A 26,650-nucleotide genomic window follows, 5' to 3' on the forward strand; every position below is an offset into this window, starting at 1 on the left:
TCTTAGAAGGTGGGATTTCCTTGGGATGTCCCTTTACCATAGAATCCCTAGAGTGCAGAAGGAGGACATTTGGCTCATCCAGCCTGCAAACCACATACTTACCCTTCTAATCCCTCTGACCTTAAGGGGCAATTTAGCATGGTCAATCAACCTAACCCACACATTTCAGGAGTGTGGGAGGAAACCCACACAGACACGGGGAGAATGCGCAAACTCCACATAGACAGTCACCGGAGGCTGGAAATGAACCGTGGCCCTTGGCACTGTGTGGCAGCAGTGCTAACCACCATGCCATCCGATGTTGGGTTTATTTATGTTGGCTATCAGTTTTTTCTCATTATATCTTTGTTTCTCTAATATGTTTTCTCACCACCCCTCATTGAGGTAGATTATTGCCAATTTGCATCATAACTCCATCTACAATAATCCACACATATATACTTGGTTCTGTTGCCCTTAATACCCTTAGTCAAAAAAATCTATCCCTCAGTATGAATTTGACCCAGATTTTCACTGTCTCTTTTAAAGAAGAATTACTGCCTGGTATCAGGCTGGATTCTCTCGTTTTTGATTCTTCCACCATGGAAACACCTCATTCAAACAAAATGAACCTAATTTATGTAACCTGTCTTCAAATTCATTACAATCCGCTTATCCACACTGCTGCTTGCTCCCCTTTGTTTTTGTTATCCTGCTTAACTTACTCCGGCTTCTGTATGTCTCCTCACTTCCTTAAATATCTCATCTAATCTCTCTCTCCAGATCTCTCTCCATACACTTTGTCCAATCTAGTTCGCCATTCACTTGCCACATCTTTAAATATCACATCCAATTGAATCTCATTTTCCTTATCTCTCCCCATTCCTCCATCTAATATCACCCACCTGCTCCCTCCCATGCACTTTAATATCCCACCTAGTATATCCTCACTATTCTGTTCACTCCTCATATTCTTCAGTTTAAGTTTATTTATTTAGATCACAAGTAGGCTTACATTAACGCTGCAATAAAGTTACTGTGAAAATCTCCGAGTTACCAAGATCTGGCACCTCAGGTACACTGAGGGAGAATTTAGCATGGCCAATCCACCTAACCAGCGCATCTTTTCGACAATGGGAGGAAACCGGAGCACCTAGACACTGGGAGAACGTGCAGATTGCACACAGACAGTGACCCAAGCTGGGAATCGAATCTGGCTGCCTGGTGCTGTGAGGCAGCAGGGCTAACCACTGTAGTATTCTATTCAGTCTCCTCCCACTCAGTACATTGCAGGGCATGAGTAATAACAGTCGAAACCCATTCTTCTGTTTACTAACCATTATTTAAGCATGAATAGGGAACTACAATCTTGGTTGCAGATAACACCATCTGCAACCAAGATTGGTGGTGCAGTGGATAGTGAAAAAAGTTATCTCCGATTGCAGTGGGATCTTGATCAATTGGGCCAGTGGGCTGATGAATGACAGATGGAGTTTAATTTAGATAAATGTGAGGTGATGTATTTTGGTAGACTGAACCAGGGCAGGGCTTATTCAGTTAATGGTAAGGTATTGGGGAGAGAGACAGAACAAAGAGATCTAGGGGTACATGTTCATAGTTCCCCGAAAGTGGAGTCAGTGGACAGAATGGTGAAGAAGGTATTCAGCATGCTTAGTTTCATTGGTTAGAACATTGAATATGGGAGTTGGAACGTCTTACTGAAGTCAAACAAGACATTGATAAGGCCACACTTGGAATACTGTGCACAGTTCTGGTCACCCCATTATAGAAAGGATATTATTAAACTAGAAAGAGTGCAGAAAAGATTTACAAGGATGCTATCGGGACTTGATGGTTTGAGTTATGGGGAGAGGCTGGATAGACTGGGACTTTTTTTTTCTCTAAAGCATAGAAGGCTGAGGGGTGATCTTACAGAGGTCTATAAAATAATGAGGGGCATAGATCAGCTAGATAGTCAATATCTTTTCCCAAAGGGAAGGGAGTCTAAAACTAGAGGGCATAGGTTTAAGGTGAGGGGGAGAGATACAATCGTGCCTGGGGGGCAATTTTTTCACAGAGGGTACTGAGTGTCTGGAACAAGCTGCCAGAGGTAATGGTACAGGCAGATACAACTTTGTCCTTTAAAAAACATTTAGACAGTTATATGGATACGATGGGTATAGATGGATGTGGGCCAAATGCGGGCAATTGGAATTAGCTTAGGGGTTTGAAAAAAAAAGGACGGCATGGACAAGTTGGGCCAAAGAGCCTGTTTCTATGCTATAAACCTCTATGACTCTGAGTCAGAGAAATGCTAGAACAAATGACAATGGTAACAGAGCACTTAGAGAAACACAATTAGGCTGAGTTAATATAGATGAATGAAACAGAAATCATGCTTAACAGTATGTTTTTTGAGATTGTAATGTGTCACGGAGATAGAAACAAAAAGCAGGAATAGGCCATTTGGCCCTTCAAGGCTGCTCCAACATTCATCTTGATCATGGCTGATTATTGAATTCAATATCCTGCTCTCTCCTTCTTCCCATATCCCTTGGTCCCTTTAGCCCCAAGAGCTACATCTAATTTCTTCTTAAAAATCAGACAACGTTTTGGCCTCAACTACATTCTGTGGTAATGAATTCCACACATTCACATTCACCATCCTTTGAGTGAAGAGATTTCTCCTTACCTCAGTTCTCAGACTATGACCCAGGGCAGCACAGTGGTTAGCACTGCTGCCTCTGTGCCAGGAACCCAGGTTCAATTCCCAGCTTGGTCACTGTCTGTGTGGAGTTTGCATGTTCTTTCCACGTCTGCTTGGCTTTCCTCTGGGTGCTCCGGTTTCCTTCCACGCTCCAAAGATGTGCGGGTTAGGTAGATTGGCTATGCTAAATTGCCCCTTAGTGTCAGGGGAACTAACTAGGGGTAAATGCATGGGGTTACGGGGATAAGGCCTGGAGGGATTGTGGTTGGTGCAGACCTAATGGGCCAAATGGCCTCCTTCTGCACTGTAGGATTCTGTGATTCTAGTTCTGGACTCCTACATCATTAGGAACATTCTTTCTGAATCTACCCTGTCTAAGCATGTTAGAATTTTATAAGTTTCTGAGATCCTCTCTCAGTCTTCTAAACTCTGATGAATATAATCCTAACCGACTTAGTCTCTCCTCATATGACAGACCTGCCACCCCAGGAATCAGCCTCGTAAATCTTCACTGTACTCCCTCTATAGGAAGGACATCCTTCCTCAGATAAGGATACCAAAACTGTACACAATACTCCAGGTGTGGCCACAGCAATGCCCTACACAATTGCAGCAAAGCGTCTCTAACCCTATACTCAATTCCTCTCACTATGAAGGCCAACATACCATTTGCCATCTTTACTGCCTGCTGTACCTGCACGTTTATTTTCAATGACTGATGCACAAGATTTCCAAGGTCTCGTTGAGTATCCACCTCTCTCAATTTACACCTATTCAAGTAACAATCTATTTTCCTATTATTGCTACCAAAGTGGATAACCTCACATTTATCCACATAACACTGCATCTGCCATACTCATACCAAAAAACTGAGCTTGTCCAAATCATACTGAAGCATCTCTCCATCCTCCTCACAGCTCATTCTCATTCACAAATTTGGAGATAATACATTCTATCCCTTCTTCCAAATCAATATATAATGTGAACAGTAGGGGTCCTAGCACAGATCCTTCACTAGTCACTGACTGCCGATCAGAAAAAGACCCATTCATACCAACTTTGCTTCCTATCTGCTAACCAGCTTTCTATCCACCTCAAGACATTACCTGCAATCCTAGGTGCTTTAACTTTACGTAGTAGTTGATTCTGAAAGACCTTTTTGAAAGTCTAAATGTACCACATCCACTTGTTCTCCTTGGTCAACTCCACTAGTTACTTCCTCAAAAGTTCTAATAGATTTGTCAAGAATGATTTCCCTTTGTAAATGCATGCTGACTTTGGCTGATTATACCACTGCCTTCCAAATGCCAAGTTATGAAATCCTTGATAGTAAACTCTAGCAACTTTCCCAGTATCGATATTAGGCTCACTGGTCTATAGTTCCTATTTTCTCTTTTGAATTGAGGTGTTTACATGAGCTACCCTCCGATCTGTAGGAACTATTCCAGGGTCCAAATAATTTTGGAAAATAACCACCAGTTGATCTGCTATTTCCACGGTGACTTCCTTAAGTACCGGGAGGTTGATTATCAGGATCTGGAGATTTATCCACCTTCAATTTCCCCAAACCATTTCTCTACTAATGCTGATTTCCTTCAGCTCCACACTAAACCGTGTTTCTCTCAGCACTTTCGGCACATTTATGTCTTCCTTTGTAAGACTGAAACAAAGTACAAATTTAATTACAAAGTACAAAAATAATAGGAAATAAATTAATATAATGTGTTTGGATTTTCAAGAAGTATTTGATAAATTACCAGATAAAATTTGGGGTAACACATTAGCATGGGTTGAGAATTAGCTAACAGATTAAAAACAAAATAGGATTAAACTGGTCATTTTCAGGACAGTAAGCTGCAACTAGCTAGGTAGAGCAAGGATCAATGCTTGGACCCCTAGCTCTCCTTCGTTAAGGAAGGACATACTAGCCTTATCGGGAGTGCATTGAAGTTCACGAGACTGATTCTTGGGAGGTGATGGTGTAATGGTATTATTGCTAGACTATTAATCCAGCTAATATTCTGGGGACCCAGGTTTGAATTCTGCCTCAGCAGATGGTGGAATTTGAATTCAACAAAAAATATCTGGAATTAAGAATCTGATGACCATGGAACCATTGTCGGTGATCCGAAAAACCCATCTGGTTCACTAATGCCCTTTAGGGAAGGAAATCTGCCAACCTTACCTGGTCTGGCCTACATGTAACTCCAAACCCAAGGCAATGTGGTTGACTCTCAAATGCCCTCCAAGAGCAACTAGGAATGGGGAATAAACACTGGCCACCCAACCACACCATGTCCCATGAATGAATTTTTAAAAAAATCTTGGGAAGAGCAGATTGTCCGATGTGTTTGTGTAGACTGTGCAGTCTTGTGTAGACTGGGCCTATATTCCGTGTCGTTTAGAAAAATGAGGAGTGCTCTAATTGAAACATAAAATTCTTAAGGAATATAACAGAATAGGTGCTGGGAAAATGTTTCCCCGGCTGGGGAATCTAAAATCCGAGTCTCAGCAGAAAACTGGTTTGAGCTGAAGAGAAATGTTCTTTTTCCACTCAAAATTCTCCACCTCAGAGCGTTGGAAATACTTTATCCAGGATTATATTCAAGACAGAGGCGAATAGATTTTTGAACTTCAGGAATGCAGAATAATGCAAGTCGGTGCGAGAGAGACATCATCTGTGACCCTATTGAATAATGGAGCAGGCTCAAGAATGAATATTGTACCATTAGTAATATACCATCTATAGCCTATAATGTTGTGTCCATGTTTGTCCCTCTTTCTCCAATCCCACATAATATCCTACCTAGTGTAGGAATCTCCTATTCTTTACCGTTCCCTACAGTCAAGAATTCCACAGATTCACTATCCTCTGCGAGAAGAAATTCCTCCCCATCTTAAATGGGCAACCCCTTACTCTGAAATTATGTCCTCTGGTTCTAGACTTCCCCACAAGGGAAAATAACCTTTCAGCATCTACCCTGTCAAGCCCTCTGAGGACCCTGTGTCTCAATAAAGTCACCTCTTGTTCTTCTAAACTCCAATGAGTACAGGTCCAACCTACTCAACCTCTTCTGATAAGTAAATCTGTCCACACCCGGGATCAACCTAGTGAAGCTTCTCTGGACTGTCTCCAGTGCCAGCACATCTTTCTGTAGATAAAGGGACCAGTAGTGTTCACAGTATTCCAGGTATGGTCTAACTAGTGCCTTTGTATGATTTTATCAAGACTTCACTATTTTTATACTCCAATGCCTTTGAAATGAAGTAAGAAGTCTCACAACACTAGGTTAAAGTTCAACAAGTTTATTTGGTAGCAAAAGCCACTAGCTTTCAAAAAGCTGCTTCTTCATCGGGTGAGTGGGATTTCAGTTCACAAACAGGGCATATAAAGACACACTCAATTTACAAAATAATGGTTGGAGTGTGAGTCTTTACAGGTAATCAAGTCTTAAAAGGTACAGACAATGTGAGTGGAGAGAGGGCTAAGCACAGGTTAAAGAGATGTTTATTGTCTCCAACCAGGACAGTTAGTGAGATTTTGCAAGCCCAGGCAAGTCGTGGGAGTTACAGATAGTGTGACATGAACCCAAGATCGGGGTGAGGCCATCCTCACGTGTGCAGAACTTGTCTATCAATCTCTGCTCAGCGATTCTGCACTGTGTGCCGTGAAGGCCACTTTGGAGAAATCTTACCTGAAGATCAGTGGCCAAATGCCCATCACTGCTGAAGTGTTCCCCAACAGTAAGAGAACACTCTTGCCTGGTGATTATCAAGTGGTGTTCATTCAACCATTGTTGTAGCTTCTGCATGGTCTCCCCAGAGTACCACGCTTCGGGACATCCTTTCCTGCAGCATATCAGGGAGATAACATTGGCCAAGTTGCAAGCGTATGTACCGTGTACCTGGTGGATGATGGCATTCGTGTGGATGATCCGGCATGTCTTGCAGAGGTTGCTGTGGCAGGGCTGTGGGTGCCATGGTCACTGTTCTTCTGAAGGCAGGGTAGTTTGCTGTGGACAATGGTCTGTTTGAGGTTGTGCGGTCATTTGAAGGCAAGAAATGGAATGGGAGGTTGGCTTTGCCGAGATGTTCATCTTCATCCATGACATGTTGAAGGCTCCAGAGAAGATGTCGTAGTTTCTGTGCTCCGGGGAAGTACTGAACGATGAAGGATACTCCGTCCGCCGTGTCCCGTGTTTGTCTTCTGAGGAGGTCGGTGCGGTTTTTGGCTGTGGCACGTCGGAACTGTCAACCGATGAGTCGAGCGCCATATCCTGTTCTTACGAGGGCATCTTTCAGCGTCTGGAGGTATCTGTTGCAATCCTCCTCATCTGAGCAGATCCTGTGTATGCGAAGGGTTTGTCCGTAGGGGATGGCTTCTTTAACGTTTAGGGTAGAAGTTGAAGCAGCTCAGCTCATCAATCAACAGTTCCGGACGTGCCACAGCCTAAAACCGCACTGACCTCCTCAGAAGACAAACATGGGATACAGCGGACAGAGTACCCTTCGTTGTCCAGTACTTCCCTGGAGCAGAGAATCTACAACATCTTCTCCAGAGCCTTCAACATGTCATGGATGAAGAAGAACATCTCGGCAAGGCCATGCCCACACTCCACTTCTTGCCTTCCAACAACCGCACAACCTCAAACAGGCCACTGTCTGCAGCAAACTACCCAGCCTTCAGGAGAACAGTGACCGTGACACCACCACACAAGCCTGCCACAGCAACCTCTGCAAGACATGCCAGACTATCAACACAAATGCCATCACCTCACGTGACAACACCATCCAGGTACTCGGTACATACACTTGCAACTCGGCCAATGTTGTCTACTTGATACGCTGCAGGAGAGGATGTCCCGAGGCATGGTACATTGGGGAGACTATGCAGACGCTACGACAATGGATGAATGAACACTACTTGATAATCACTAGGCAAAGGTGTTCTCTTCCTGTTGGGAAACGCTTCAGCGGTCACGGGCATTTGGCCTCTGATCTTCAGGTAGGTGTTCTCCAAGGCGTACTTCACGACATACAACAGTGCAGAATCGCAGAGCAGAGACTGATAGCCAAGTTCCGTACATGTGAGGCCTTAACTGGGATCTTGGGTTCATGTCACATTATCTGTAACCCCCACAACTTGCCTGGGCTTGCAAAATCTCACTAACTGTCCTGGCTGGAGACAATACACAACACTTTAACCCGTGCTGAACCCTCTCTCCACTCATTGTCTGTACCTTTAAGACTTGCTTACCTCTAAAGACTCGCATTCCAACCACTGTTTTGTAAATTGAGTGTGTGTCTTTATATGCCCTGTTAGTGAACTGAAACCCCACTCACCTGATGAAGAAGCAGTGCTTCGAAAGCCAGTGGCTTTTGCTACCAAATAAATCTGTTGGACTTTAACCTGATTGCGTGGCTCTTAGTGTCTCACTGTGTGGTTTTCAGTGTCTTAAACCGTAGAAACCATAAAAAATTACAGCTCAGAAACAGGCCTTTTGGCCCTTGTCTGCGCCGAACCATTTTTTGCCTAGTCCCACTGACCTGCACTTGAACCATATCCCTCCACACCCCTCTCATCCATGAACCCGTCCAAGTTTTTCTTGAATGTTAAAAGTGAACTCACATTTACCACTTTATCCGGCAGCTCATTCCACACTCCCACCACTCTATGAAGAAGCCCCCCCCTAATATTCCCTTTAAACTTTTCTCCTTTCACCCTTAACCCATGCCCTCTGGTTTTTTTTTCTCCCCTAGCCTCAGTGGAAAAAGCCTGCTTGCATTCACTCTATCCATACCTATCAAAATCTTATACACCTCTATCAAATCTCCCCTCATTTTTCTATGCTCCAGTGAAAAAAATCCTAACCTATTCTACCTTTCAATGCTCACTTAGTCAATCCCACTTTCTGAATCACTCCTCTACCCTTTTAACAAATTCACCCATCCCAGAACCTTTAAAAGCTTGTCATTCCTAATCCCACTCTCCCCAAACCTTCAATATTTCAGTCCAACTCCACTCGAGTGATGACTCCCCATTCTCTAACATTCAACCCAGTTTAATTCCACACTCGATCACAGAATGATAATATTGGAGAGCATAGAAGGAGGCCGTCCAGCCTATCAAGTTATTTCCCTATTTCCTCGCAAATTTATCCTCCAAGTATAAATTTCATTTAGAAGGTTATGATTGAATTTATATCCAGCATCTTATCAGACAGCGTATTCCTTTTTTTCCCCTCAGGTTGCCTCCTTTCCTTTGCCAATGAATCTGGGCCCTTTGATTATCAATTTTTCAGCCACTAGAAAACACTAGTCCCTACAGTACAAAAGGAGGCCATTCGTCCCATCACGTTTCCACTGACAACAATCCCACCCAGGACCTATTCCTATAGCCCATTTATCCTGCTAATCCCCCTGACTCTAGGGTCAATTTTAGCATAGCCAACATGCACATTTTTGGACTGTGGAAGGAAGCCAGAACATCCGAAGGAAACCCAAGACGACACGGGGAGAATGTGCACACCCCACACAGACAATGACCCAAGGCTGGAATCGAACCCGATGCTGTGAGGCAGCAGTGCTGACCATTGTGCTTTATTCTGATTGACAAAGTCCTTCATGACTTTAAACACCTCTATCTAATCTACTCAAAGATCAATCCCAATTTATCCCAATGTTGAACATGAGTTGTTTATTTGAGCCTGTGAAAAGTATGGCATGATTTTTTAGATTTGATGTTTCTTATACAAAGTTTTCCAATTACATAAAATACACAATTAGAATATTTAGTGTATTAGCTATTAGTTGAGACTGGGTCACTCTCTCTCTAGTAGAAAGCTTGAATCCTGGTGTATTAAGTACCTGTATCTGCAAAGATTGTTATCGATACTCCTTGCAAAGTGGAATGATATCCCTTTGAAAAACGTTGAACAAAAGGGGCTTACTAGGCTAAGTTATGTGATTCCTGGTGTCCCCTAACCACAGAATGCCTCAAACAAAACAAACACTGCATGCCTTCTTTCCAGGGCGACCAGGCACAAACAAAATAGGCAGTCTACACTGCATTTTGGGATATCCCAAGAATTGAAATGCACAAAATGCAAATGTCTCAATGTTTTTAGTGCTCTCATGGAATGTGGATCCCACTGATTAAGTAAAGCATTTGTTGCCCATCCCTAATTGCTCTCGAAGGTAGTAGTAAACCTTTGTGAACCGTACAATCATTACAGCCATTCAGCACATCTTCTGCATGCCAGCCCAAGGACACACAGGTGCCCTTTCTAATCCCACCTCCTGCAGTTTACAGTGTTAAGGTACAAATACAGGTACTTTTTAAAAGAGTTTAACATCTCTGCCTCCACCACCGACTTGGGCAGCAAATTCCAACCACCCACTATCCTCTGTGGAGAAAAGTTCTTCCTCATGCCCCCTCTACACCTTCTGCCACTTATCTTTAAAATATGTCCCCCTGTTCTAGAATTCTCTGCCAAGGGAAACAATTTTATCCTGTCCACACTATCTCTTCCCCTCTATCAAGTCACCCGTCAGCCTTCTTTATTCCAAGGGAAATAACCTCAACCTATCCAATCTTTCCTTGTAGCCACAGTTTTCTAGCCCTGGCCACATTTTTGTAAGCCTCCTCCACACACTCTCCAGAGCAATTTCATCTTTTCAGTTATGTGGTGGTCAAAATTGCACACAATACACCAGTTGTGGTCTCAGTGTTTTATACAACTCCAACATTATATGCTTACTTTTATATTCAATACTTCTGCCAATGAAGGAGAGCATTCCATATGCCTCCTTTTGAACCTTGTCTACTTATATAAGAACATAAGAAATAGGAGCAGGAGTAGGCCATCTAGCCCTTCGAGCCTGCTCCACCATTCAATAAGACCACGGCTGATCTGAAGTGGATCAGTTCCACTTTCCCACTTTCTCCCCATAACCCTTAATTCCCTTGTCTGTCAAAAATCTATCTACCCGTGACTTAAATATATTTAGCGAGGTAGCTTCCACCACTTCAACGGGCAGAGAATTCCAGAGATTCACCATCCTTTGAGTGAAGAAGTTCCTCCTCAACTCTGATCTAAATTGCCCCCCCCTTATCTTGAGGCTGTGTCCTCTAGTCCTGCTATCCTTTCTAAGTGGGAAGGATCTCTCTACCTCTACCCTACCCATCCCCTTCATTATCTTATACGTCTCAATAAGATCCCCCCTCATCCTTCTAAACGCCAACGAGTGCAGACCTAGTCTATTTGGTCTCTCTTCATAGTCCAACCCCCTCATCTCTGGTATCAGCCTAGTGAACCTCCTCTGCACTCCCTCCAAGGCCAATATATCCTTGCACAAGTGCAGTGACCAAAACTGCACACAGTACTCCAGCTGCGGCCTCACCAGTGCCCTGTACAGTTGCAGCAAGGCCTTCCTACTTTTATATTCTAACCCCCTCGCTATAAAGGCCAACATTCCATTCGCCTTCTTGATCACCGGCTGCACCTGCAGTCTGGGTTTTTGCGACTCGTGCACAAGGACCCCCAGGTCCCTCTGCACCATAGCATGCTGCAGCTTTTTGCCTTTTAAGTAATAATCCCTCCTACTATTATTTCTGCCAAAAGTGGATTACCTCACACTTGCTAACATTATACTCCATCTGCCAGGTCCTCGCCCACTCGCTCAGCCTATCCAGATCTCTCTGCAGACTTTCCACACCCTCCACGCAATTTGCTTTTCCACTCATCTTCGTGCCATCAGCAAATTTCGTCACCCTACGCTCAGCCCCCTCCTCCAGGTCATCTATATAAATGGTAAATAGTTGAGACCCCAGCACCGATCCCTGTGGCACTCCACTAGTCACCGACCGCCAACCAGAATAGCACCCATTGATACCAACTCTCTGCTCCCTATCAGGCAACCAATCTTCTATCCACGTTAACACCTTACCCCCAACTCCGTGCACCCTAACCTTCTGTAGCAACCTTTTATGAGACACCTTATCAAACGCCTTTTGGAAATCTAAAAACACCACATCCACCAGTTCCCCTCTGTCTACTGCACTAGTCACATCCTCATAGAAATCCAATAAATTCGTCAAACACAACTTCCCCTTAACGAATCCGTGCTGCGTCTGCTCGGTCAAACCATTCTTTTCTAGGTGCCTCGCTATTTCTTCTTTGATGACGGATTCTAGCATTTTTCCAACTACAGACGTTAAACTAACCGGCCTATAATTCCCTGCCTTTTGTCGGTTACCTTTTTTAAACAGCGGCGTAACATTAGCTGTTTTCCAATCTTCTGCACTTCCCCGGAATCCAGCGAATTTTGATAAATAATTACTAAGGCATCCACTATCACCTCTGCCATTTCTTTCAGAACCCTGGGATGCATTCCATCCGGTCCTGGGGACTTGTCCACCTTCAGTCCCATTAGTCTATCAAGCACTACCTCTCTAGTGACAGTAATCACATTCAGGCCCTCAACTCCTACCATCCTTCTATCTTTAAGATCCAGCAAACTATTCGTGTCCTCCTCCGTGAAGACCGAGGCAAAAAAAACTTATTTAAAGCCTCAGCCGTTTCCTCATCTCCCACCATTAAATCCCCCCTCTCATCCTCTAAGGGTCCAACATTCACTCTAGCCAGCCTTCTCTTCTTTATATATTTGTAAAAACTTTTACTGTCCTTTTATATTTAGTGCTAGTTTAGCTTCGTAGTCTATCTTTCCTTTCTTTATCACCTTCTTAGTCATTCTTTGTTGATTTTTAAATTTTTCCCAATCTTCTAATCGCCCACTACTTTTAGCCACTCTGAACGCATCAGCTTTTAATTTAATACTCTCCTTTATTTCCTTCGATAACCATGGCTGGTTATCCCTTCTCCTACAATCCTTCTCTACCATCGGAATATATTTCTGCTGAGTACGAAAAAGGTCTCCTTAAAAATCCTCCACTGTTCCTCAGCCGTCCTACCAACCAATCTGCACCCCCAGTCTGCTCTCATCCTATCATACTCCCCTCTGCTCAAACAGAGGACACAGGTTCAGGACCCTACTTCCTCATCCTCCATCTGCATCAAAAATTTGACCATACTATGATCACTCGTCCCAAGAGGATCCCTCACAAGAAGATCCCTAGTTCTACCTGCACTTGAACTTTAGGGACCTGTGTACCATGTACCACTGCAGTCTCTCTGATTACAGAGATACCCACAATGCTGTTAGGAAAGGAGTTTCAAGATATTGACCCAGTGACAATGGAGGAACAGTTAGGCAGTAGTTGTTGCATGTTTGGAAGGTACTGTCAAAAGAACCTTGGTAAGTTGCTGCAGTGCATCTTGGACACACTGTTGCACTGTATGTTGGTGGTGAAGGGAGTGAATGTTTAAGGTAGATGAGGTGCTCATCAAGCAGACCGAGAAAATTTTAAATGATAAAGTGTTACACGTGGGTTGCTGTCTCCAACAATCTTTGTTACATTAAGGGTTATGATAGTCATGTTGCAGTAGCATGGATGGGAAAATTATGCCGATGTGTTTATATCAAGGGGCCAGTAAGTAGCAGTGTGTATATAGTAAATATAGAAGTTAATCAAAAAGTCGAAAGTGATGCATCAAAGTGGAACAGACAGATCTTAAATAGTCAGTTCTGACGAAGGGTCACCCTAACTCAAAACGTTGGCCTCTATTCTCTCCCCACAGATGCTCAGGCCTGCTGAGATTTTCCAGCATTTTCTGTTTGTGTAAATTTTCAACTGATCTGTGAAATTAGTGCATGAAAAGATAAATATGAATAACGACAAGATAATTACAGATACGGATGGGAGGAAATAATTTAGGCAGTCCAGGATTAGTGGGGTGAAGAGGAAGAAAACCATGGCAAATGTTCTCAGAGACACCACCAATACTGAGTGATACAATCAATAGTATGGGAAATGGAGGTTCAAGATCCTGACAGCAGCGCCTGCTGAGCACAATCTTCCTTCCACTTGAAGACTCTGCTGCCAAATGGTCAGTAGTGGAAGATGGGAATGGAAAGAAAATGGTGGCACTGAGTAAGGCTGCAATTCATCTCAGGAAATTCACTGAGTTAGAGCAGGGAGATGCCACCTTTGCCTCGATTCACTCCGATTTTCTCAACTTCCAACTCCCACAGTTCTCTGCACTTATTTGCTGAATTTCCTGAGATGAATTGTAGCCCTTTCTTTCTGTTCCCATCTTCCAGAGAGTCAGTATGATCATTGAGCAGCAGTTCCCAACTTCCGGAAAATCACTGGGACCATCAAGCAGCAGAGTGCTTAAGTTCTTTATCCTTTGTTCTCAGGATGTGATTGCCACTAGCAAGGCTAATTATTGCCCATCTCGCGATGTCCTTGGTAATGGAGGTGGTGAATCGCCTTCTTGAATGCTTATATAGTGAAGATTCTCTCACTGCGTTGTGATGAGGGAGAAATTCTAGATTTTGACCCAGTGACTATGTAGGAATGATTTATTTCCAATAGGGACAGAATATGATTTGGACAGAAACATTCAGAAGCTGCCATTCTCATCCATATGTTGCCCTTGAACATGTAGGTGGTAGAGATTGTGTGTTTGCAAGATGCTATCAGAAGGCATGGCGAGTTGCTATGTCACCTGTTATTTTTCCACTACCATAACTGATACAGATTAACAGCCAAATTTGTTGGTGGTCATAGGTTGTTAAAGAAAAAATTCCAATAGAAAGTAAAATGTTGAAAAACAAAATCACATTGGGCCGAGAGTTCACAAATAATAGGTTTGCTCAAGGAACTATGGTAAATCATCAAATTTCACCCCAATAACATCAACAACAAGGTTCTCTTTTAGGAATTTGTTTTGTGCAGTATGAAGGTGTGACAATCCCTATTTATGACAAGTCAGTTTATAACTCCAAGCCACAGCTTAAAGATGATACTTTAAACGAAGTGAATGAGTTATAGACCTGACTTGGAGGAAGAAACAGAAATCCAATATCATTAAAGTAAGTTTAGAGTTTTAATTCTATCTTTTCACCTTACCTTCAAAAGAGCCAGTGCCACATTGAAAATGATGCAGAGTCCCTGAGAAGACAGAGAAGAGCCAGTGTTAATACTCTGAGATCATACTTCAGTCACTGAATATTACAGCTCCAGCCCTTACCCATTTTTTTGGACATAGCCAGCTTAGGATACAGTTCTTTCCCTATCTATAACACAGGGGTGGCCAAACTTTCTCAGCTTTAGAGCCATATTTGTTAATCGCAGACATTTGAGGGTTGCAAGATATGGACAACCTTTACAGACACATTTTTCTACAATAGCACACTGTAACAAAAAACTTCATGTACAAATAGTATAAAAAGTAAATGTATGCATTTATCTTTTAAATATTCTCTTAACTTTAATAATCATGTATAGCAATTTTCAAAATCTGACCTGTATTCAATTAGTTTGGCTGTTTAAATTAAATCCCACCTCAAACAAGTTTCCCCCCACCCTATTTATATACAGTTGGTTACCATATGGAAAAGATCTCTGCAGCACTGCTTAATGTCAAATTGACTTGAATCGTGGGGCAATTCATATTGCTCACAACAAGGGCAAAAATTCACAGGTTTACAGGATTCCAAGAATAACTTGTGTTGGCAGTTTATCTCAATCCCTACTGATAACCACTGTGTTAGGTGAGCTGAGACGCTGGAATAAAATGCGTTCATTTCCAGTCCATTTTTGGCTACACAGGGAAGGGCAGTGGATGTAATTTATACAGACCATAATAAGGCATTTGACAAGGTCCCACATGGCAGACTGATATCAAAATGAAAATCACATGGGATTCAGGATGGGCTGGCCAGATGAATACAGAACTGGCTTGCTTATAGAAGACAGAGTAGCAGTGGAAGTTTTTTTAGAATGGAGATCTGCAGCTAGTAGTGTTCCATAAGGATCAGTGCTGGGATCTCTGTTGTTTATATATAAAGGATCTGGAAGAAAATGTTGAGGGGGAGGGGGTCTCATTAGTAAACTTGTGTATGACACAAAGATTGTTGGAGTTCTGACAGGCATGATGTGGAGATGCTGGCATTGGACAGGGGTAAACACAGTAAGAAGTCTCACAACAGCAGATTAAAGTCCAACAGGTTTATTTGGTAGCAAACGCCACTAGCTTTCAGAGCGCTGCTCCTTCGTCAGGTGAGTGGGAGATCTGTTCACAAACAGGGCATATAAAGACACAAACTCAATTTACAGAATAATGATTGGAATGCAAGATTTTACAGCTAATCAAGTCTTAAAGGTACAGACAATGTGAGTGGAGAGAGCAATAAGCACAGGTATTGTCTCTAGACAGAGCAGTTAGTGAAATTTGGCAAGTCATGGGGGTTACAGATAATATGACATGAACCCAAGATCCTGGTTGAGGCAGTCCTCACATGTGCCGAACTTGGCTATCAGTCTCTGCTCAGAGACTCTGCGTCGTCATGTGTCGTGAAGGCCGCCTTGGAGAAAGCTTCAACTTCTGATCTTTGGGTAAGCGTTCTCCAAGACTTTCCAGGACTTAAACCCAGCAACAGTGAGGGAACGGTGATATCAGGATGGGAACGGCATTTAGTCTGTCGCCTATCATCTCTCTGTAGTCCAAACTAGTCAGTCCTACTCCCCAGCTCTATCCCTGTAGTTCACTTCCTCAAAATGCCCATCTAATTTGTATTTCAAATCATTCATCATTTCCACTTCCACCACCCTTGTAGACAATGGGTTCCTGATCATTACCACTTACTAAGTTCTCATTCCCCCTGCCCCCTCTAACACTTGCTCAAAATCTTAAACCTGTGTGCACTCATCCTTGTGAGCTTCCAGCTCCCTCTGTTCCTGCATGTTATTTAGAGCTGTGCCAGTCTACATTGCCTCTTCTTATCCCTTCTACAAAATGCATTACTTCACACTTCTCTGTATTGTACTCCATCTGCCACTTACCACCCTACTTGGCAAATAATGAGTAATGTATGTATATTTTCTGATGATACCAAGCTAGGTGGGAAGGTACATTGTGGGGCAGACGCAAAAAATCTACAAAGAGATATAGATCGGTTAAGTGATGGTCCACAAGATGAAGGTGGACTATAATGTGGAGAAGTGTGAAGTTATTTAATTTGGTCTTGAGAATAGAATCTTTGGAATTCTCTACCCTAGAGAGTTGTGGATACTCCATCGTTGGATATATTTAAGGTTGGGATAGACAGAGTTTTGGTCTCTTAAGGAATCTGCGATGTGGGCAGGAAAATGTTGAAGCCCAAGATCAGCCATGATTGTACTGAATGGCAGAGCAGGCTTGATGGGCTGAATTGTGTTGTGCTCATGGAAAAAATAACCATTTATCACAACTCGCTGCCTTCTGTCCTTAAACCAAGTTTTTAATCCATGCTGACCCTGGTCTTCCTCCTGAACCAGTCTCAATTATGTTTATCAGCCTTTTACGTGGTACTTTGCCAAACATTTTCTTACAAATGCACATAGATAACATCCATCACATTCCCTCCAACAACCTTCTCCCTATAGAACGCCATCCCTCATATGTTATCAGCTTACTATTTACCTGCCAGATGATGATTTTTGGGTCCATTTATTTTTATTGCCATTCTATTCTCATGATCTCTCTTTGCCAGACTTACTTTCCTTCTCAACCCATTATATTTGGCCTGGTTCTCAGCTGAAGAATTACCTGACACGCGTAATACACATCACTATCATCCAATCACATCATGTCACATCACTATCATCCAATGAGACTAGCTTTGGTTCCCCTACCTTCAGCCCTTGTTGGAATGTCTCAGCTGAAACATTTCTACTTTACAGATTACCCCATTCTTCCATTATAGTTTTTCCTGTCAGTCTCCGATTCGGTTTCCCCGGCTAGATCCCCTCACATCTGAATGAAGTTACCCTTCTTCCAATTTTGACGTTCCATTTTAGATTGTTCCTTGAAATAGTTGCCCACATAGATGATCAGTTCCAAGAATTCAAGGATCATCTGTCGCATGCTTATGTAATGCTTTCCCGCATCATCCTTGTCAAGAGAAGTGAAGTAATGGCATAGGGTGTTGTGTGTCCACCGATGATCAGACGCACCCTTGAAAGCAGTCAGAAGGTACGTCTACCTTGGACCAGGTAGACAACCTGTCTCATGAAAAGCAGCTCCAGACGCATTGGAAAGGCAGCCAACAACTTCGATTAATTAACAAATCCATCGACGGGGCCAAGATATTTATTTATAAAGGTCAAAAATGGCATCACATTGCTAGATGGTAGCATAATCTGGGCAACTTACCCAGAATAAAGGCACAATAATTTTCATCTTCAGTGTCTTCAGCATGCTTGGCACCACATGGAAAAACAAAGTAATCAGTGATGTAGTCCTTTCTAGGGCAAACATGCCAAGCAGGTGAACACTATTCAAGCAGGGAAGGCTTTACTGGCTTGGACAGACGCACAGGATGGAAGATGTCTGCATCCGGAAGGATGCAATATACAGGAAGGCAGCCCACGCCAAGAGACCAGCAGAGCTCTCAAAGCTCCAATTCAAAAGGATGCTGTGAAAAGGAACATGTAATCTCTCAACATCAACTATGACAAATGGGAAACTTTGGTTGGTAATTGATACAAATAGAAACGCCAGCTATGGGCAGGAGTTCAACACCACCATGTGGTTTCAGAAGCTCCAAAGCTAAAGCCAGCTCTGTAGAAAAAAGGAGAGAATGGATATCATCCTGTGTCAATCAGCAGCTAGAGACAACTTCAGTGAAACAGACATGGCCTTTCCAGAGTCATCTAGTTCAACCATCAGAATAAGTGCACAGTCAGAGTTTTACAGCATAGAAAGAGATCCTTCAATCCATCACATCTGCAGCATCAAGCATCCATCTATTCAAATTCCATTTTAAAGCACTTAGTCTGTAGCCTTGTAGGCTGCTATGTTTCGAGTGCTCATCTAAATGTTATGAGGGCTTTCTCATCTGACTTCAAAGTTCTGAGGCTGTATTCCTATCATCTCTCTGATGGTAGGATGCCACTCACTTTGCTCCTTGCTTGTCACCATTGCTAATCCAAACCTTTTGGTACAAATGATCACTCTTATTGAAATATTTCCCACTGACACAGGTCCACTGGACTCCAACGCTATTCCAATCGATATTTTGGTAATTCATGTCCCCAGTCACAATTATTGTTTTTACACATCTGATTTCCCTGCAGGTTTGTTCCACTACCTTTCTCACTATTTGGAGATCGGTAGAATATCCTCAGTAGCAATTGCTTTTTGCCTCTCATTTCTAACTGAATGAGTCCATCTTGTCTCCTCAAGGGTACTCCCTTTTTCCAACGTCATAACATCTTTCCTAATCAGGGCGCTGCAAGTATAGAGCACAAGTTTTCAATCTATTACGGGAATGTTGTCAGGGCCCATAATCTTCAGCCGCTTCTTGATATCACATGGAATGTATTGAATTGGCTGAAGACTGACAAAAGTGCTTAATTGCCCACCACCATTCACAACTGGATGTGGTAAGATTGCAGAGCTTAGATGTGATCCATTGGTTGTGGAATCAATTAGCTTTGTCTATCACATGCTGCTTTCCATATCTGGCATGCAAGTCGTCCTGTATTGTAGCTTCACCAGGTTGACAGATCATTTTTAGGTATGCCTGGCTTTGCTCCAGGCATGCCCTCCCACACTTTCCATTGAATTTAAAACACATGACCAAAAGAGCACATACTCTTCAAATTCAAACGCAAAGAAAGTGGGTTTGCATTGAGTTAGGCAGTTGGACCAGCTGACCTTGGCACTTAATATCATTCCAATGGAGGTGGTTTCTATTTAGTACAATAAGCTGCGGTTGGGAACTTCAGTGCCCAGTTGAAGCCCATGGTAGTTTGCAGCAATGTTTTTTTTATAAATTTGTTTGCAGGACATGGATGTCACTGGCTAGATCAGTATTTGCTGCCCATCTCTAACTGCCCTTGAGAAGGTGGGGTGAGCTTCTTTTTTGAGCCATTGTAGTCCATGTGGTGTAGGTACACAGTGCTGTTGGGGGTGCAGGCGGGGAGTTAACACAGTAAGAAGTCTCACAACACCAGGTTAAAGTCTAACCGGTTTAGTTTTGCTTTCGCGGTTTGCCCCTTCATCAGGTGAGTGGAGAGTTCTGATCACAAATAGGGCATATAAAGGACACACAGTTTACAGAATACTGATTAGAATGTGAGTCTTTACAGCTAATCAAGTCTTAAAGGTGCAGACAATATGAGTGGAGAGAGCATTAAGCATAGCTTAAAGAGATGTGTATTGGCTGCAGACAGGACAGTAGGTGAGAATGTTGCAAGTCCAGGCAAGTCATGGTGGTTACAAATAGTGCGATGCCATTGAATGTCAAGAAACCTCTCCTGTAAGAGATTGTCATTGCCTGCATTTGGGTGGTGCAAATTTTACTTGCCACTTATCGGCCCAGGCCTTTCTGGATTTCAACACAGACTGCTTTAATATCAAAGGAGTTGTGAATGGTGCTGAACATTTGTTTGCTGATAACTACACATCGCAACTTCTGACCTCATGATGGATGGCCACTGATGAATCAGTTGAAGATGGGTGGGCCTAGGACACTACCCTGAGGAATACCTGCAGTGATGTCCTGGACTAAGATGATTGACCGACAACCACCTTGCCTTGTGCTGGGTATGACTCCAACCAGTGTAGTTTTTCCCAATTCCCACTGACTCCAGTTTGGATAGTGCTCCTTGTTTCCACATTCCGTCAAATACCTCCTTGATGTCAAGGGAAGTCACTCTCACCTCACCTCTGGAGCTCAGTTCTTTTTTCCACATTTGAACCAAGGCTTTAATGAGCTCAGGAGCTAAGTGACCCTGACACAACCTAAATTGAGTGTCAGTGAGCTGATTATTGCTGAGTAAGTGCCACTTGATAGAATTGTTGATGAGCTCTTCCATCATTAGGGCAGCATGGTGGCTATCACAGCTGCCTCACAGCGCCAGGGACCCGTGTTCGATTCCCAGCTTGGGTCACTGTGTGGAGTTTGCACGTTCTCCCCGTGTCTCTGTGGGTTCTTCTGGGTGCTCAAGATGTGCGGGTTAGGTTGATTAGCCATGCTAAATTGACCCTAGTATCAGGGGGATTAGCTGGGTGCATGTGTAGGGTTACGGGAATAGGCCCTGGATGGGATGTGATCAGTACAGACCCAATTGGTGAATGGCCTCCTTCTGTACTTTAAAAAAAATGTTTTAAAAAACTAGATGTCAGCCTTGGTTCAGTGCGTAACACTGCCACCTCAGAATCAGCAGATTGACTGCTGAAGGTTCAAGAAATTGAACTGCACAGGTGCAAAGAACATTTCCAAGAAATCCACTGGAGGGAGACATGCGCCCACTGCATTAGACAGATTGAATTTTCTCACTAAATCATGACCTCCGAAACTGCTTGAAATAATATTAGTTGGTGTCACACTATTGATCTCAATTCTATGAAGTACAGCAAACACACTTTCAGATCCTGTGCTTTCTATTATTAATTAACATGCTTCCAGAAATAGAATCACCAAGTAAAAGGTAGGCATAGCAGAGCCAGTGCACTGGTCGGAATGTCAGTGAGAGCAGAGGTTGAAAAAAACTAGGTTGCTTGGTGCAGGTACACTATTAATTGTATTACTGTCACCAATACAGAACCAGGTTCCTTAGCTTCTTTTAGTGTTTTCCCCTCCTCTGCTGAAGGTGCTGACTCTCACTGGGGTACAGTTTCATGGACCCCATTCTTTTCCTACAGGAGCACTTGCAGAAAAAAATTGATCCTCAGTCAAATGCTTCCTGACATAGTGCTGTTTAGCAGGAATATTGCATCCCATTATGGTCACTAGAAGGAAGATATAAGGATCCCTAGTTCATGAGATGAAGAAGCAGAATTAGATAATTTGGCTCTTGGGTCTTCACTGCTATTCAATAATGGCTGAAATGCTCCTCATCCCCATTTTCCTCCCTTCTTTTCATAAACCCTTCAACCCATTACCAATTAAAAATCTGTCTAACTCCTCCTTAAATTTACTCACTGACCAAGCATCCATTGCATTTTGGGGTAGCGAATTCAAAGATTCACAACCCTTTGTAAGAAGTAGTTTTTCCTCAACACTTTTAAATTTGCTACCTCTTATCCTAAGCCTATGACCTCTCTTCCTAGAATGCTCCACAAGCAGAAGCATCCGCTCCACAACTACTTAATCCATACCTTTTATCATCTTGCGTACCTCAATTTGATCTCCCTCATTCTTCTAAATTCCAGACAGTACAGGCCTAAATAGTTCAATCTCTCTTCATATGACAAACCCCTCATCTCTGGAATCAATCTAGTGAACCACCTCTGAACTGCCTCCAATGCCACTGCATCTTTCTTCAAAAGAGGGCACCAAAACAGTGCACAATGCTCCAGATGCAGCCTCACCAATGTCTTGTATAGTTGCAACAATACTTTCCTTACCTTTATATTCAATTCCTTTAGCTATAAATGCCAACATTCCATTCGCTTTCTTTATTATCTGCTATACCTGCATGCTAATTTTCTATGGCTCATGAACGAAGACGCCAAGATCCCTCTGCACTGGGGCACCCCGAAGTCTCTCCCCATTTAGATAATAAGTCGCCTTCCCATTTTTCCGATCAAAATGCATGACCTCACACTTATCCACGTTAAACTCCATCTGTCACATTTTGGCCCACTCTCATAACCTACTTGTAAGGCTCTTATTTCCTCATTGCACCTTACTTACTGTCCCGCCTATTTCTATGTCATAGCAAATTTGGCTATAGAGCCTTCTGTCCCTGTATCCAACTCATTAGTATAGATTGTAAATAACTGGGCTCCAAAAACAGAACCCTGTGGCACTCTAGTTATTTCCTGCCATCCAGAGAAAAAAAAAATTACCCCGACTCTGTCTTCTGCCCATCAGCCAGTCAAAAAGCTAATAAATTACCCTTAATCTAATGTGATCTAACCTTGAGAAGGGATAGATGAGTTTTACTAGGATTATGCAATTTCAGCAGGGGACTGGGACTGACTAGACAGTTCTACAGAGTTCCAATATGAGTCGATAGACCAAATGGACTTCTCCTTGACTCAATGACTCTAAGGAGACACTAAGACATGGAATCAGAATCAAACAGTTAGGTTTTAAGCTACATTTCAGAAAGAGAGAAGTGGCGAGGCTAAGGGTGGATATTTAGTGCTTAAGGCCTTAATGACATGACGGTGATGTGAAAGGACTGGGGAATGGACAAGAGGACGGAGTTGGAGAAGCAAAGAGTTGAAGACATGGGGATAATGCTTCCAAACTATTTGTCCAGGGAACAAATTAGCATGGTGGCACAACTGACATAGGTAACCGTAGACTCATTAGTCCTTCTTCAATTGTAGATAAAATGATGGAATGATTCATCAGGATTAAGACACAAGGGGCAGGATTTTATGGCCTCACTTGTCCCAAAACCATGAAATCCTGCCAAAGTTCAATGGGCCTTTCCAATGCTCTGTCCCTTGCCTACTACAATTCCCATGGCAGCAGGGGATAAGATGTTGGCCATTGTGTGTCTCTGGTTTGGCTGCATGAATTCAGGACGAAAAAAATCCTACCTAGCGACCACATAAGCGGGTTGTGGGAACCCCCCACCCCGTAACATGGTGAACTCAACTTTTAAAAGGCAATTAAAGTCAAAGCTGTAGGGATTCCAGGTACACCTCAACAATGATAAGAAATTAGTTGAAGATATAAACCAATGTGACTAAATGGAGTAGGGGTAGGAGGCGAGGCAGAGGGGAAAACCACACAGTGTGCCTCAAGAACTTTGTGATAGGAGTATTCATGACTTTAATTTGTAGAAATGCCTTGGATTCAGAAACTAGGCGGATACTTCCAATCTGCATATAAAAATCAAGAGAATCAAAGGGGGCAGTTCAGAGTTGGGAAAGGTCTTAAATTTCATCATCTTGCTTTCCACTTTCACAAGGTGGAATGTAAAATACTGTACATGCGGGGGCAGCATGCAACATGCCACCTCCAAAAATAACACTGAAGAATGTAGCTGAAACAGATTAATCAGGCTCATTAGGTCTGATGATGAACATGTCCAAACAACCCTGAGCAGCGATCAACAGTAATGGAATGTGGAAGCACACAAGAGGGAGGTGATTAAACTGCACAGAGCTGTGGATACAGTGCACCTCGCCCTCTAATCACTGAGGCATCAGAGGTGGTGCGACAGAGAAGATGTGTGAGACTGATGGATAATGTCAAAGATCTGAGCCACAAGCCAAGACTGAGGCTGGGAAATGGAGGCACCTGGGAGATGATTGGAGATCCTATGTGCTCACTCTTTGTTGGATAAATCCAAAACTAATCCTTCCCACACCAAAGTCCTGTATTGTCCTGTGCTGCAAATATTTTCCCCCGTATCCATTAAAGATACAATGTCCTCTAGTTCCACCATTCCCTGTGGCGAAGCATTCTGTGCAATAATAAGACCAAAAAGATTTCCCACTCTTGCAGCGATTATTTTAAATTGCTAACTCTTTATCAAGGGGTGTCCACAGCCCTTTGCACAGCTCTCTAAATTGCAACAGAGATAATATTTGGCACAAATGTATTGTTTATTTACTCTTGCATGAGGTTGCACGTAGCAACTCAAAGTGAACTGGGTGCTGATCTCTGGGGTAAATGATTTGCAAACCTTCCCTGCTACAATCAGCACACAGGCATGTGAAATCTTTGTTAATGGTCCTTTAAATTCATGAATTGCTCTCATACGTGGGATTTAAAACAAAACAATTATCAATATCCCATTCAAGCCTTTGACCCACGTGTCAAACATCATCTCCCTATTTTTCTCAAACCCTGTCAATTCTAACCAACTCTATTCCAAAAATATAAGCAAAATACTGTGGATGCTGAAATCTGAAACCAGAACAGGAAATGTTGGAAAACGCAGTAGGTGTGGCAGCACCCAGAAGGAGAGAAAGTAGAGTTAACATCTTGAATCCTGTGGAGGCAATGGCATAGTAGTATTGTTACTGGACTAGTAAATCCAGAGACCTAGAGGAATTCTCTGGGGGCCTGGGTTCAAATCCCACCACTGCATACGGTGAAAATTGAATTCAATAAAAAAAGTCCGGAATTAAAAAGTCCATGACCATGAAACCATTGTCGTAAAAACCCTATCTGGCTCACCAATGTCCTTACCTGGTCTGGCCTACATCTGATTCCAGACCCACAGCAATGTAGTTACTCTTAACTGGCCCCTGAAATGGCAATTGAACAAAACAAATTCCTACAATAACTATCTTTTGCACATTTTCCCTTCCACTTTGCATCCAGCTAGTCTAATGATGCCATTCATCCTAACAATAAATAGACAATGTTCCATATGATTCCCAGTCTTGGGCTCTTAGAAGCATAAAATCCCTACAGAATAAAATCTCTACAGTGCAAAAGGTTGTTCAGGTCAAGGCCTTTGAGTTGTTACTGTAAGATACCTCATTCCTGCCCAGTATGTAATGGTTATCTCAAGTAACCTGGGTAACTTCCTGACTTCATGCCCACCACTCCCATCCCCAATACTGTCCCCATGAATAGCCTCACCTACTCTTGTTCTCAGCATGTTATAGAACCTCCTCATCCTCTCTGAAAACAGAGGAGCATAGCTATGGAGACTCACATTTTCTGATACTTAGAATAACAGTGCTGTCCTGAATACATTGACAATTCATGATGGAGTTAGATATATAAACAAGCCACATCAGCAGGATTCCCTGCCCTACAATTCAAATTGTAGTCAATCAATTCTCTAAACTTTGAAAAGCCAAACACAGGTTACTTACTTCAAGCAGGTATTACAGAAAAATGTCCAACTGAACTTCCCAGTGAGTACAAACTCCACACACTTGTAGACTTTCACACTCCCAAGGTGCTCGCTGCTCAGATCACACTGATACTTATTCATTTACACAATAGTTGGTTAGCCAGAGGATGAAACACACAGCCAATCAGAGGACAGCCGCTCACATCTCCTGTTTATAGCAAAGCCACACCATCTATTTATTCAATTAACTCAACGCCAGTTTAAACCAGCCTATAGTTAAAAGAATCAGGTAAACAAGCTTAAACACCTCTTAATACTGAACAGCTAGAATTTAAATAGAAGATACAGCAAATAAATAAATGAAAATGTTATTGCTTCCATTCTGATTATTGCCCCAAGACTAAACTCCGTAAAATTCAAAGGAGAATCATACAATGCTTACAGAACAGGAGGTGGCTGTTTGGATAATCTGGCTTTCTCTGAGAGTAACTCAGCTAGCTCCACCCCCCTGTCTTTTCCACATAGACATTTTGAAAGCCACAATTGAATCTTCCATCACCACACGCCCAGGCAGCACATTCCAGAACAAAAAGACTGCGTCAAAACATTTTTCCTCATGGTGCCTCTGGTTCTTTTGCCAATCACATTAAATCAGCGTCCTCTGGCTCTCAACCCTCCAACCAATGGGAACACTTTCTTTTTATCTATAAATACCTGGGGAGGCAGTGGCATAATGGTTTATCACTGGATTAGCAATCCAGAGACCCAGGATAATGCTCTGGGGACCCAGGTTCAAATCCCATGACAGCAGATGGTGAAATTTGAATTCAATAAAATACATGTAACTAAAAGTCTAATGTTGGCCATGAAACAATGGCCATAAATACCCATCTGATTCACTTAACTCCTTTAGGGAAAGATATCTGCCATCCTTATTTGATCTGGCCTACATGTGACTCCAACAATGTGGCTGCCTTTCAAATACCTTTTGAAATGGAAGGCAGTTAGGGATGGGCAATAAATGCTGGCCCAGCTAGAGATGCCACATCCCATAAAAAAATCTGCCC

General features: G+C 42.8%; 1 protein-coding gene across 4 annotated transcripts in view; it reads right to left on the minus strand.

Moving 5' to 3' along the window:
• The window catches only part of rabgap1l (RAB GTPase activating protein 1-like), a 462,369-nt gene that overhangs the window by 113,514 nt on the left and 322,205 nt on the right, over window positions 1-26,650 (minus strand). For all 4 annotated transcript variants that reach the window (XM_080196010.1, XM_080196008.1, XM_080196011.1 and 1 more), the window contains one exon: window positions 14,724-14,765. In XM_080196010.1, coding sequence (XP_080052136.1) covers window positions 14,724-14,765 — 42 coding nt within the window. The remainder of the gene's footprint in view (window positions 1-14,723; window positions 14,766-26,650) is intronic.

Source organism: Carcharhinus amblyrhynchos, chromosome 9, assembly GCF_965287045.1.
Source record: "Carcharhinus amblyrhynchos chromosome 9, sCarAmb.v2.hapA, whole genome shotgun sequence".
Taxonomy (NCBI): domain Eukaryota; kingdom Metazoa; phylum Chordata; class Chondrichthyes; order Carcharhiniformes; family Carcharhinidae; genus Carcharhinus; species Carcharhinus amblyrhynchos.